Source organism: Oncorhynchus tshawytscha, unplaced genomic scaffold (assembly GCF_018296145.1).
Source record: "Oncorhynchus tshawytscha isolate Ot180627B unplaced genomic scaffold, Otsh_v2.0 Un_contig_564_pilon_pilon, whole genome shotgun sequence".
NCBI classification, from domain to species: domain Eukaryota; kingdom Metazoa; phylum Chordata; class Actinopteri; order Salmoniformes; family Salmonidae; genus Oncorhynchus; species Oncorhynchus tshawytscha.
In genome coordinates, this window is record NW_024609738.1 from 122501 (window position 1) to 137500 (window position 15000).

The 15000-nt window shown below is 44.9% G+C and overlaps 1 protein-coding gene across 4 annotated transcripts in view; it reads left to right on the plus strand.

The window, feature by feature from the left end:
* LOC112240960 (voltage-dependent L-type calcium channel subunit alpha-1C) overlaps positions 1-15000 on the plus strand; it is a 157114-nt gene that overhangs the window by 73408 nt on the left and 68706 nt on the right. For 3 of the 4 annotated variants that reach the window (XM_042317427.1, XM_042317428.1, XM_042317429.1), the window contains one exon: positions 2258-2483. In XM_042317427.1, coding sequence (XP_042173361.1) covers positions 2258-2483 — 226 coding nt within the window. Of the gene's footprint in view, positions 1-2257; positions 2484-2605; positions 2634-15000 lie in introns of those variants that run through there. The other variant, XM_042317430.1, reaches the window with a different exon arrangement.

The window sequence follows — 15000 nt, forward strand, 5'->3', positions numbered from 1 at the left end:
CCAAGGTACTGACACATCAACAGCAGCTCAAGTTCCAGTACATTTTATTTCATTATCTCAGCACCATAGTGTATTGTACATTATCTGGTACATATAGTACTATAATACAACCACTTATCTTAAAACAACTCAATAACGGAAGTATATTTCTCCTGACTGAGACACAAAGAGTTTGCTACCATTGGTACATCCTGGTTCCCCAAGGTACAGAGACAACAACACAGAATAGCATCTGTCACATCATGTATATAAAATATTCTTATTCACATACACGAGTTGAGGGAGCCATGATGGTTCAGAGGTATGTTTGTGTTACTTCTGATCTGGTGTCATTATCCTGCTAACAACACGGCTCACCAACTCACATTCTTCACAGATTTGTTGCTCAATTCTTTTTGTTGTAATTTCTCTTCTTCTCTCCTCAGAGTAGCCAAAATATCTTTAGTAAATAATCTCTGTTGTTTAGTCTTTTTCCTCCTCTCTCCTCAGAGTAGCCAAAATATCTTTATTAAATCATCTCTGTTGTGTAGTCTTTCTCCTCCTCTCTCCTCAGAGTAGCCAAAATATCTTTATTAAATCATCTCTGTTGTTTAGTCTTTCTCCTCCTCTCTCCTCAGAGTAGCCAAAATATCTTTATTAAATCATCTCTGTTGTTTAGTCTTTCGCCTTTATTCCCTCCTTCTATTCACCTCTCTCCTTTATCCAATAAGCTGTTGGTTTCTACACCTCGCTAATCCTAAAGTAATTTTACAGTGAAAATCTCACTTTTAAAAGTTAATATTCTGGGTCTCCTGAGTGGCGCAGCGGTCTAAAGCACTGTATCGCATTGCTAGAGGCGTTACTACAGACCCGGGTTAATTCCCAGGCTGTGCCATAACCGGCCAAGGCCGGGAGTCCCATTGGCCCAGCATTGTCTGGGTTAGGGTAGGGTTTGGCTCATCACGCTCTAGCGACTCCTTGTGGTGAGCCGGGTGCCTGCAGGCTGACCCCGGTCGCCAGTTGAACGATGTTTCCTCCGACACATTGGTATCAGCTGGCTTCCGGGTTAAGCGGTGGGTGTTAAGAAGTGAAGGTTTGGCGGGTTATGTTTTCGTAGGACGCTTGACTCCACCTTCGGCTCTCGCGAACCCGTTGGGGAGTTGTAGCGATGAGACAAGGTGAAATTGGGGAGGAAAAAAATACAACAAATATCAACATATACAGTACCAGTTTGGACACACCTTCTCATTCAAGGGTTTTTCTTTTTTACTTTTTTCTACATTGTAGAATAATATTGAAGACATCAAAACTATTAAATAACACATATGGAATAATGTAGTAACCCAAAAAAGTGTTAAACAAATCAAAATATATTTTAGATTTTAGACTCTTCAAAGTAGCCTTTATGACAGCTTTGCACACTCTTGGCATTCTCTCAACCGACTTCATGAGGTAGTCACCTGGAATACATTTCAATGAACAGGTGTGCCTTGTTCAAAGTTAATTTGTGGAATTTATTTCCTTTTTAATGTGTTTGAGCCAATCAGTTGTGTTGTGACAAGGTAGGGTTGGTATACAGAAGATAGCCCTATTTGGCAAAAGACCAAGTCCATATTATGGCAAAAATAAGCAAAGAGGTACTGACTCAAATAAGCAAAGAGAAACGACAGTCCATCATTACTTTAAGACATGAAGGTCAGTCAATATGGAACATTTCATGAACTTTTAAAGTTTCTTCAAGTGCAGTGGCAAAAACCATCAATCGCTATGATGAAACTGGCCGTCATGAGGACCGCCACAGGAAAGGAAGACCCAGAGTTACCTCTGCTGCAGAGAGTTAGTTCATTAGAGTTACCAGCCTCAGAAATAATGAATTGCACCTCACAGTGTTCAAATAACAGACACATCTCAACATCAACTGTTCAGAAGAGGCTGCTTGCATCAGGACTTCATGGTCGAAATGCTGCAAAGAAACCACTACTAAAAGACACCAATAAGAAGAAGAGAAATTATTTCACTAGGTCATATTACATATAAATCTGTAAATACTGGACAGTTACTTTAAGTTATATACCCTCACCACCCTCTCTCCCTCTCTTTCCCCCCTTTTTCTCTCTCTCTCCCCCTTTCTCTCTCTCTTCTCCCCCCCCCTCTCTCTCTCTCTCTCTCTCTCTCTCTCTCTCTCTCTCTCTCTCTCTCCTCTCTCTCTCTCTCTCTCTCTCTCTCTCTCTCTCTCTCTCTCTCTCTCTCTCTCTCTCCTCTCTCTCTCTCTCCTCAGACATAGCCAACAAGGTCCTGCTGGCATTGTTTACAGGGGAGATGCTGTTAAAGATGTACAGCCTGGGTCTACAGGCCTACTTCGTGTCTCTGTTCAACCGCTTTGACAGCTTCGTGGTGTGTGGAGGCATCCTGGAGACCATTCTGGTGGAGACCAAGATCATGTCCCCGCTAGGCATCTCTGTGCTGCGCTGCGTACGCCTTCTACGTATCTTCAAAATCACAAGGTACAGTACCACATAACACAGTCACTAGGCATCTCTGTTCTGCGTACGCCTTCTACGTATCTTCAAAATCACAAGGTACAGTACCACATAACACAGTCACTAGGCATCTCTGTTCTGCGTACGCCTTCTACGTATCTTCAAAATCACAAGGTATAGTACCACATAACACAGTCACTACTACATTAAAACTAAATAAAAGACTGTGTCCCATTCTGTGGGGTAAAGAAAGCTGGAGGACAGTTCCTATGTGTATGGATGACTCCCAAATGGCACCCTATTCCCTATATAGTGCACTACTGTTAACCAGAGCCCTATTCCCTACATAGTGCACTACTGTTGACCAGAGCCCTATTCCCTACATAGTGCACTACTGTTGACCAGAGCCCTATTCCCTACATAGTGGACTACTGTTGACCAGAGACCTATTCCCTACATAGTGGACTACTGTTAACCAGAGCCCTATTCCCTATATAGTGGACTACTGTTAACCAGAGCCCTATTCCCTACATAGTGGACTACTGTTAACCAGAGCCCTATTCCCAACATAGTGGACTACTGTTAACCAGAGCCCTATTCCCTATATAGTGGACTACTGTTAACCAGAGCCCTATTCCCTATATAGTGGACTACTGTTAACTACTGTTAACCAGAGCCCTATTCCCTATATAGTGGACTACTGTTAACTACTGTTAACCAGAGCCCTATTCCCTACATAGTGGACTACTGTTAACTACTGTTGACCAGAGCCCTATTCCCTACATAGTGGACTACTGTTAACTACTGTTGACCAGAGCCCTATTCCCTATATAGTGCACTACTGTTAACTACTATTGACCAGAGCCCTATTCCCTATATAGTGGACTACTGTTGACCAGAGACCTATTCCCTACATAGTGGACTACTGTTAACCAGAGCCCTATTCCCTATATAGTGGACTACTGTTAACCAGAGCCCTATTCCCTATATAGTGGACTACTGTTAACTACTGTTAACCAGAGCCCTATTCCCTACATAGTGGACTACTGTTAACTACTGTTAACCAGAGCCCTATTCCCTACATAGTGGACTACTGTTAACTACTGTTGACCAGAGCCCTATTCCCTATATAGTGCACTACTTTAGACCAGAGCCCTATTCCCAACATAGTGGACTACTGTTGACCAGAGACCTATTCCCTATATAGTGGACTACTGTTAATCAGAGCCCTATTCCCTATATAGTGGACTACTGTTGACCAGAGCCCTATTCCCTACATAGTGGACTACTGTTAACCAGAGCCCTATTCCCTACATAGTGGACTACTGTTAACCAGAGCCCTATTCCCTATATAGTGGACTACTGTTAACCAGAGCCCTATTCCCTATATAGTGGACTACTGTTAACCAGAGCCCTATTCCCTACATAGTGGACTACTGTTAACCAGAGCCCTATTCCCTATATAGTGGACTACTGTTAACCAGAGCCCTATTCCCTACATAGTGGACTACTGTTAACCAGAGCCCTATTCCCAACATAGTGGACTACTGTTGACCAGAGACCTATTCCCTACATAGTGGACTACTGTTAACCAGAGCCCTATTCCCTATATAGTGGACTACTGTTAACCAGAGCCCTATTCCCTATATAGTGGACTACTGTTAACCAGAGCCCTATTCCCTATATAGTGGACTACTGTTAACCAGAGCCCTATTCCCTATATAGTGGACTATTGTTAACTACTGTTGACCAGAGCCCTATTCCCTATATAGTGGACTACTGTTAACTACTGTTAACCAGAGCCCTATTCCCTACATAGTGGACTACTGTTAACTACTGTTAACCAGAGCCCTATTCCCTACATAGTGGACTACTGTTAACTACTGTTGACCAGAGCCCTATTCTCTATATAGTGCACTACTTTAGACCAGAGCCCTATTCCCTATATAGTGCACTACTTTAGACCAGAGCCCTATATAGTGCACTACTTTAGACCAGAGCCCTATATAGTGCACTACTTTAGACCAGAGCCCTATATAGTGCACTACTTTAGAGTGGACTACTGTTGATCTGCTGTGGCTTTGTGACCAGTGCAGCGTAAAAGGACCTTCCATCTAGCAACAGGCGACATGTTAATCATTACTAACACGTAGAGTTTCCATCAGTCACCATCCAAGGGTACTTGTCCTCTCTCTGTCACCCTGTCCATGTTACAACACCGTATCCGGGAGGGGAGGGAAGACATTTTTAGTTGAGTGGATCCATTTAATTTCACAGTTAATGCGTTTTGAATTGTGGGTAATGAAGTGTGCTGGCGGGGTTCACTAAATTCCAATAATATAGTAATGTAGCTTTCAGCTAGTTCTACTGAGGCTATACAGTTCATTGGTGCTGCTGGCGGACTCCATCACACTATTACTCTCTCCATGGCTGTGTCCCAAACGGTACCATATTTCCTATATAGTGCACTACTTTAGACCAGAGGTCAAAGGTCATCTTTCTTCTTCACTTTAAAGCCACATGTACAACAGGTGCCTCCCTCCCTTCCTCCCTCCTGGCCACCACTACTAATTTCAGAGTTGAGTTTAACTCACCCTCCATGTTTACCTTTACCCCTGACCTCTGACCCCTATTCAGAGGACACAAGAGGAGGAGAGATTGGGTGAGAGAGAGGGAGAGGAGGAGTGATGGGGTGAGAGAGGGTAGAGGAGGAGTGATGGGGTGAGAGAGAGGGAGAGGAGGAGTGATGGGGTGAGAGAGAGGGAGAGGAGGAGTGATGGGGTGAGAGAGAGGGAGAGGAGGAGTGATGGGGTGAGAGAGAGGGAGAGGAGGAGTGATGGGGTGAGAGAGAGGGAGAGGAGGAGTGATGGGGTGAGAGAGAGGGAGAGGAGGAGTGATGGGGTGAGAGAGGGTAGAGGAGGAGTGATGGGGTGAGAGAGAGGGTAGAGGAGGAGTGATGGGGTGAGAGAGGGTAGAGGAGGAGTGATGGGGTGAGAGAGAGGGAGAGGAGGAGTGATGGGGTGAGAGAGAGGGAGAGGAGGAGTGATGGGGGTGAGAGAGGGAGAGGAGGAGTGATGGGGTGAGAGAGGGTAGAGGAGGAGTGATGGGTGAGAGAGGGTAGAGAGGAGGAGTGATGGGGTGAGAGAGGGAGAGGAGGAGTGATGGGGTGAGAGAGAGGGAGAGGAGGAGTGATGGGGTGAGAGAGGGTAGAGGAGGAGTGATGGGGTGAGAGAGGGTGGAGGACAGAGAGTTGAGTCAACAGTGGAGTAGAGAGGAGAAAGGGGGAGAGGAGGAGGGGAGGGGAGGAGAGAGAGAGAGAGAGAGGAGAGGGAGGGGAGGGGGAGGGGAGGAAGGAGGGGAGAGGAGAGGAGAGGGGGGAGGGAGAGGAGAGGAGAGGAGAGGAGAGGAGAGGAGAGGAGAGGAGAGGAGAGGAGAGGAGAGGGAGGAGGGAGAGGAGAGGGGAGGGGAGGGGGAGGAGGGGGAGAGGAGAGGAGGGGGAGAGGAGAGGAGGGGGAGAGGAGAGGAGAGGGAGAGGAGGGGGGGGGAGGAGAGGGGGGGGGGGAGGAGGGGGAGGGAGGGGGAGAGGGAGGGGGAGGAGATGAGGGGATGAGAGGGGGGGAGGAGGAGGAAGAGGAGAGGAGGGGGGAGAGGAGAGGAGGTATTGGTATTTTATTAGGATCCCATTAACTGTTGTGAAAACAGCAGCTTCTCTTCCTGGGGTCCAACACAAAACATGAACCATGACATAATACAGAACATCAATAGACAAGAACAGCTCAAGGACAGAACAACATGAATTTAAAAAAGGCCCACGTAGCCTCCATATCAATACATACACACAAACTATACACATAAACTATCTAGATCAAACTATCTTTATCAAACTTTCTATATCAAACTATCTAGATCAAACTATCTATATCAAACCATCTAGGTCAAACTATCTAGATCAAACTATCTATATCAAACTATCTAGGTCAAACTATCTAGATCAAACTATCTATATCAAACTATCTAGGTCAAACTATCTAGATCAAACTATCTAGGTCAAACTATCTATATCAAACTATCTAGATCAAACTATCTAGATCAAACTATCTATATTAAACCATCTAGGTCAAACTATCTAGATCAAACTATCTAGGTCAAACTATCTAGATCAAACTATCTAGGTCAAACTATCTAGATCAAACTATCTATATCAAACCATCTAGGTCAAACTATCTAGATCAAACTATCTATATCAAACTATCTAGGTCAAACTATCTAGATCAAACTATCTATATCAAACTATCTAGGTCAAACTATCTAGATCAAACTATCTAGGTCAAACTATCTAGGTCAAACTATCTAGGTCAAACTATCTAGATCAAACTATCTATATCAAACTATCTAGGTCAAACTATCTAGATCAAACTATCTAGGTCAAACTATCTAGATCAAACTATCTAGGTCAAACTATCTAGGTCAAACTATCTATATCAAACTATCTATATTAAACCATCTAGGTCAAACTATCTAGATCAAACTATCTAGGTCAAACTATCTAGATCAAACTATCTAGGTCAAACTATCTAGATCAAACTATCTATATCAAACTATCTAGGTCAAACTATCTAGATCAAACTATCTATATCAAACTATCTAGGTCAAACTATCTAGATCAAACTATCTATATCAAACTATCTAGGTCAAACTATCTAGGTCAAACTATCTATATCAAACTATCTATATCAAACTATCTATATCAAACTATCTAGGTCAAACTATCTAGGTCAAACTATCTAGGTCAAACTATCTAGATCAAACTATCTAGATCAAAATATCTAGGTCAAACTATCTAGGTCAAACTATCTATATCAAACTATCTATATCAAACTATCTAGATCAAACTATCTAGGTCAAACTATCTAGGTCAAAATATCTAGGTCAAACTATCTAGGTCAAAATATCTAGGTCAAACTATCTAGATCAAACTATCTAGGTCAAATAGATAGGTGTTGATTTATCTGGGTTTTTTAAACCAGGTTTGCTGCTCAGTTGAGCAATATGAGATGGAAGAAAGTTCCACGCAATAACATCTCTTCATACTGTAACTGTATACTTTCTGGAATTTGTTCTGGATTTGGAGACGATGAAAAGACCCCTGGTGGCTTGTCTGGTGGGGTAAGTGTGTGTGTCAGAGCTGTGCGTAAGGTGACCTTGCAAACTATTTGGAATTTTCAACACAATCATTTTTCTTACGAAAAGAAGAAGTGATGCAGTCAGTCTGTCCTCAACTCTTAGACTAGAGAGACTGACTGCATAGTATTTATATCAGCCCTCTGATTACAATGAAAAGCAAGACATGCGGCTCTGTTCTGGACCAGATGCAGAATAACTAGGTCTTTCTTAGCAGGACTGGACCACATGACTGGACAATAATCAAGACCAGACAAAACTAGAGCCTGCAGGACTGGACCACATGACTGGACAATAATCAAGACCAGACAAAACTAGAGCCTGCAGGACTGGACCACATGACTGGACAATAATCAAGACCAGATAAAACTAGAACCTGCAGGACTGGACCACATGACTGGACAATAATCAAGACCAGACAAAACTAGAGCCTGCAGGACTGGACCACATGACTGGACAATAATCAAGACCAGACAAAACTAGAGCCTGCAGGACTGGACCACATGACTGGACAATAATCAAGACCAGATAAAACTAGAACCTGCAGGACTGGACCACATGACTGGACAATAATCAAGACCAGACAAAACTAGAGCTTGCAGGACTGGACCACATGACTGGACAATAATCAAGACCAGACAAAACTAGAGCCTGCAGGACTGGACCACATGACTGGACAATAATCAAGACCAGACAAAACTAGAGCCTGCAGGACTTGCTTTGTGAAGTGTGGTGTCAAAAAAGCAGAGCATTTCTTTATTACGGCTAGACCTCTCACCATCTTTACAACCATTGAATCTATATGTTTGACCATGACGGTTTACAATCTAAGGTAATGCCAGGTAATTTAGTCTCCTCAACTTGCTCAACAGCCACACCATTCATTACCAGATTCAGCTGAGGTCTAGAACTGAGGGAATGATTTGTACCAAATACGATGTTCTTAGTTTTAGAGGTGTTCAGGACCAGTTTATTACTGGCCACCCATTCCAAAACTGACTGAAACTCCTTGCTCAGGGTTTCAGTGACTTCACTAGCTTGTGGTTGATTCGTTCTATAGCTAGAGGACTCCTGATATGTCCAGGAGTGATTAATATAATGTTGTAGTACTGTCTTCCTGCTAGCTGGGTCCATCTACTTTCAGTTCTGCCTGTCTTCCTGCTAGCTGGGTCCATCTACTTTCAGTTCTGCCTGTCTTCCCAGTAGCCTACATGGTGTGTGAACTGCTCATCATTTGCAGATAGTTGTTGACCTCCTCTTTACTAGAGGCTGTTCTCCTACTAATCTCACTGTGACCCCCCCTCCAGGTCTCTGTTCTCCTACTAATCTCACTGTGACCCCCCTCCAGATCGCTATTCTCCTACTAATCTCACTGTGACCCCCTCCAGGTCTCTATTCTCCTACTAATCTCACTGTAACCCCCTCCAGGTCTCTGTTCTCTTACTAATCTCACTGTGACCCCCCTCCAGGTCTCTGTTCTCCTACTAATCTCACTGTGACCCCCTTCAGATCTCTGTTCTCCTACTAATCTCACTGTAACCCCCTCCCGATCTCTGTTCTCCTACTAATCCCACTGTAACCCCTCCAGATCTCTGTTCTCCTACTAATCTCACTGTAACCCCCTCCAAATCTCTGTTCTCCTACTAATCTCACTGTAACCCCCCTCCAGGTCTCTGTTCTCCTACTAATCTCACTGTGACCCCCTCCAGATCTCTGATCACTACTTTGTTTCCTTGTCTGTCTCCCTTTCCTCCAACCCAAGCCACTCAGCTCCTACCCAGATGGCCATGCGTCGTCGCAATCTTCTCTCTCTCTCCCCTACTATCTCCTCTTCTATCCTATCATCTCTCCCTTCTGCTAAATGCTTCTCCCTCTTGTCTCCTGATTCTGCCTCTTCAAATCTACTCTCCTCCCTTTCTGCATCCTAAGACTCGCACTGTCCCCTTTCCTCCCGTCCGGCTCGGCCCTCCCCTCCTGCTTCGTGGCCAAGTGACTCATTGGGAGCTTACAGAACAGGGCTGCGGGAAGCTGAGAGAAAATGGAGGAAAACTAAACTTCTGGAGGACCTATCATCCTTTCCCTCCCTCCTCTCTACCTTCTCTTCCTCTGTATCTGCTGCTAAAGCCACTTTCTACCACTTGGAATGTCATGTGTCTGCCTCTGACCCTAGGAAACTCTTTTCCACCTTGTCCTCCCTCCTTAACCCTCCACCCTCTCCCTCCTCCCTCTCTGCGGAAAAAGGTTGACGACATCTGCTACTCATTCACTCAGCCTATTGAGTCCACTGGACTCACTCACACAGAACTACCCTACGCCTTGACCTCTTTCTCCCCTCTCTATCCAGATGACTTCCTGTTGTCTGGCTGCTCCGACAACCTGCCCGCTCGATCCCATCCCCTTCTCCGTTCTCCAGACCATCTCTGGAGACTTTCTCCCCTCTCTATCCAGATGACTTCCTGTTGTCTGGCCGCTCCGACAACCTGGCCGCTCGATCCCATCCCCTTCTCCGTTCTCCAGACCATCTCTGGAGACTTTCTCCCTTTCCTCACTTCCCTCGTCAACTCATCCCTGACAACTCATCCCTGACAACTCATCCCTGACAACTCATCCCTGACAACTCATCCCTGACAACTCATCCCTCATCAACTCATCCCTGACAACTCATCCCTGACAACTCATCCCTGACAACTCATCCCTGACAACTCATCCCTCGTCAACTCATCCCTGACAACTCATCCCTGACAACTCATCCCTGACAACTCATCCCTGACAACTCATCCCTGACAACTCATCCCTGACAACTCATCCCTCGTCAACTCATCCCTGACAACTCATCCCTGACAACTCATCCCTGACAACTCATCCCTCGTCAACTCATCCCTGACAACTCATCCCTGACAACTCATCCCTGACAACTCATCCCTGACAACTCATCCCTGACAACTGGCTTCGTCTCCTCTGACTCCAAAATGGCCCGAGTTGCTTCCCTCCTCAAGAAACTTGACTCATCTGAGGTCAAAAACTATAGATCTGTATCCCTTCTTTCTTTTCTTTCCAAAATACTTCAACGTTCTGTCTTTGATCAATGTCCTCGTTATCTTTCTCAGAACTATCTTCTTGACCCTAACTAGTCAGGCTTCAAGACGGGTCACTCAACAGAGACTGTTCTCTGTGTCACGGAGGCTTTCTGCTCTGCCAAAGTTGACTCTCTCTCTTCTAAGGATGGTTCTCATCCTTCTAGATCTATCCTCTGCTTTCAACACTGTGAACCATCAGATCCTCCTCTCCACCCTCTCAGGGCTGGTTGTCTCAGGCTCTGTACACTCTGCGTCCTGTCTGGCAGGCCGTTCCTACCAGGCGACGTGGAGAGGATCTGTGTCTGCACCACGTACTCTCACGACTACGTACTCTCACTCTATACACCAAGTCACTCGGCTCCGTCATATCCTCACATGGTCTCCCCTATCATTGCTATGCAGATGACACTCAACAACTGTTCTCCGTCCTGCCTTCTGACACCCAGGTGGCAACACACATCTCTGGTTGCCTGGCTGATTCCTGAACTGGGATGCCAGCCCACCACCTAAAGCTCAACCTCTACTGCTCTTCCTCCCGTGGACGACCTGCCCGCTCAAAGACATCTCCATCATGGTTGACAACTCCACAGTGTCACCTTCCCAGAGTGCAAAGAACAACACCGGACAACACCCTGTTGTTCTCAGTAAACATCAAAGCAAACATCAAAGCAGTGACCTGTTCCTGCAGGTTCATTCTCTACAACATCAGTAGAGTACGACTCTTATCTCACACAGGAAGCGGCGCAGGTCCTAATCCAGGCACATGTCATCTCCCGTCTAGACTACTGCAACTCGCTGTTGGCTGGGCTCCCTGCTTGTGCCATCAAACCCCTGCAACCTATTCAGAACGCTGCAGCCCTCCTGGATTCAACCTTCAACCTGTTTACCTACGGAACAGCAAGAGGAACTGCCCCTCCCTACCTTCAGGCTCTGATCAAGCCCTACACTCCAACCCGAGCACTCCGTTCTGCCACCTCAGGTCTCTTGGTCCTCCCACCCCTACGGGAGGGCAGCTCCCTCTCAGCCCAGTCCAAGCTCTTCTCTGTCCTGGCACCCCAATGGTGGAACCAGCTTCCTCCTGAAGCTAGGACAGCAGAGTCCCTGCCCATCTTCTGAAAACATCTGAAACCTTACCTCTTCATACAGTATCTTAAATGATACTCCTCCTCACCTCAAAAAAACTTAACCAGCACTTGCACTTGACCCCCCCCCCCCCCTCCCTCCAACTATACTGATAGCTACGTCATTGAGAAAAAATGTACTTGTATATGCCTGTGATATGTGGTTGTCTCCCCTCAGTATCCTTCCATCTAAGTTGTCAATATCAGGAGGTTTGTCATTATTGATTGATAACAATAATCTTTCCAGCTGTCGCACACTAACTTTACAAAATTCAAACTTACAAATGGTTTTCTTTCATTATTATAATTGTTTTTAATGGATTGAGTATGATGGCTCACTGTTCCTTGTTGACATTTTCTGCTTAAGTTTGCCCACTTTGCCAATGAACTAATCATTCAAATAATTGGCAACATCAAATGGTTTTGGGATTAATAAGCCATCTGATTCGATGAAAGATGGAGTTGAATTTGTCTTTCTGCCCATAAAACTTTTTTTCCCCCCATCATTCTTTAGATCATTGATCTTGGCTTCATAATACAGTTTCTTCTTTTTGTTGAGTTTAAGTCACATCATTTCTCAATTTGCAGTAAGCCAGCCAGTCAGATGTGCAGACAGACATATTATCTCATTTCATCCATACAGTTTTTCATTTCCTCATCAACCCATGGAGTTCTAACTGTCTATGTAACAGGTACATGCTTTTCAATAATCGGAAAGAAACAATTTGACAAAGTGCAGCGTCTGGATGCTCCTTATTCAGCACATCAGACCAACACATATTTTTAACATCATACACACACGTTTGTATGATCTCTTATTAAACACTGTTTTAGGCCCAGCTGTAGGAACCTTTGTTTAGGGGGTAGATCAGATAGATTGTAGCTTCCATCTATGTAATTGTCTGCATCATTTCTAATCCCCTATATATATATATATACGTATATATATAATTATTTTTATCATATGTGTTATTTAATAGTTTTGAAATCTTCACTATTATTCTACAATGTAAAAGAACATGTAAAACCTTTGAATGAGTTGGTGTGTCCAAGCTTTTGACTGGTGCTGTATAATAGCAACACCTCCCCCATAAGTATCCCTGTCTCTTCTATAGATGTTATATCCTTGTATTGCTACTGCTAAACTCAGCAACAACAAAAAAAATGACCCTTTTTCAGGTCCCTGTCTTTCACAGATCATTCGTAAAAATCCAAATAACTTCCCAGCTCTTCATTGTAAAGTGTTTCCCTGCTTGTTCAATGAACCATGAACAATTAATGAACATGCAACTGTGGAACGGTTGTTAAGACACTAACAGCTTACAGACGGTAGGCAATTAAGGTCACAGTTATGAAAACTTAGGACACTAAAGAGGCCTTTCTACTGACTCTGAAAAACACCAAAAGAAAGATGCCCAGGGTCCCCGCTCATCTGCGTGAACGTGCCTTAGGCATGCTGCAAGGAGGCATGAGGACTGCAGATGTGGCCATGGTAATAAATTGCAATGTCCGTACAGTGAGACGCCTAAGACAGCGCTACAGGGAGACAGGACGGACAGCTGATCATCCTCGCAGTGGCAGACCACGTGTAACAACACCTGCACAAGATCGGTACATCCCACCTGTGGGACAGGTACAGGATGGCAACAACAACTGCCCGAGTTACACAAGGAATGCACAATCCATCCATCAGTGCTCAGACTGTCCCCAATAGGCTGAGAGAGGCTGGACTGAGGGCTTGTAGGCCTGTTGTAAGGCAGGTCCTCACCAGACATCACAGGCAACATCGTCGCCTATGGGCACAAACCCACCGTCGCTGGACCAGACAGGACTGGCAAAAAGTGCTCTTCACTGATGAGTCACGGTTTTGTCTCACAATGGGTGATGGTCGGATTCGCGTTTATCGTCAAAGGAATGAGCGTTACACCGAGGCCTGTACTCTGGAGCGGGATCGACTTGGAGGTGGAGGGTCCGTCATGGTCTGGGGCGGTGTGTCTCAGCATCATCGGACTGAGTTTGTTGTCATTGCAGGCAATCTCAACGCTGTGCGTTACAGGGAAGACATCCTCCTTCCTCATGTGGTACCCTTCCTGCTGTCTCATCCTGACATGACCCTCCAGTATGACAATGTCACCAGCCATACTGCTCGTTCTGTGAGTGATTTCCTGCAAGACAGGAATGTCAGTGATCTGCCATGGCCAGCGAAGAGCCCGGATCTCAATCCCATTCAGTACGTCTGGGACCTGTTGGATCGAAGGGTGAGGGCTAGGGCCATTCCCCCCAGAAATGTCCGGGAACTTGCAGTTGGCTTGGTGGAAGAGTGGGGTAACATCTCACAGCAAGAACTGGCAAATCTGGTGCAGTCCATGAGGAGATGCAATGCAGTACTTAATGCAGCTGGTGGCCACACCGATACTGACTGTTACTTTTCATTTTGACCCCCCCCCCCCTTTGTTCAGGGACACATTATTCCATTTCTGTTAGTCACATGTCTGTGGAACTTATTCAGTTTATGTCTCAGTTGTTGAATCTTGTTATGTTCATACAAATATTTACACATGTTAAGTTTGCTGAATATAAATGCAGTTGACAGTGAGAGGATGATTATTTTTTTGCTGAGTTTACATCCTCAAATGAATTATTTAAGTGAGTCTCAGAAATTGCCAATATATGAATGTTATCTGATGTTAGCACGTTATTGATTTAGTGAACCTTATTTCTAAGGCTACATATATTATTATGGGCTATTTTCCGCCCTTTCCTGGGTAGCTTCTCAGAGATAGACATCATATGGACAAGAACAAACAAAGCAAGAGAAAAAAGACCTTTTTAATTTTGGACTTTCTAAAGCACATTTAGCAGTCCATTAATCAATTGGTGTGTGTGTGTGTGTGTGTGTGTGTGTGTGTGTGTGTGTGTGTGTGTGTGTGTGCGTGTGTGTGTGTGTGTGTGTGTGTGCTGCGGGGTTGAAGCTACGAACCCATAGCCTTGGCTCTCTAATCCCTTCCAGGCTTTTGGGAGGGAAGGTGGACAATGAGCCGTTCATAACGGATATAAGCAATATCCCCAAGCGCTCTGGCAGCTTTCATGCCCAGGATCAGTTATATTCTCCTCTGTAGCACAGCTTCAGGATCATCTTTGTTGAGAGAGATGTACGTTCCC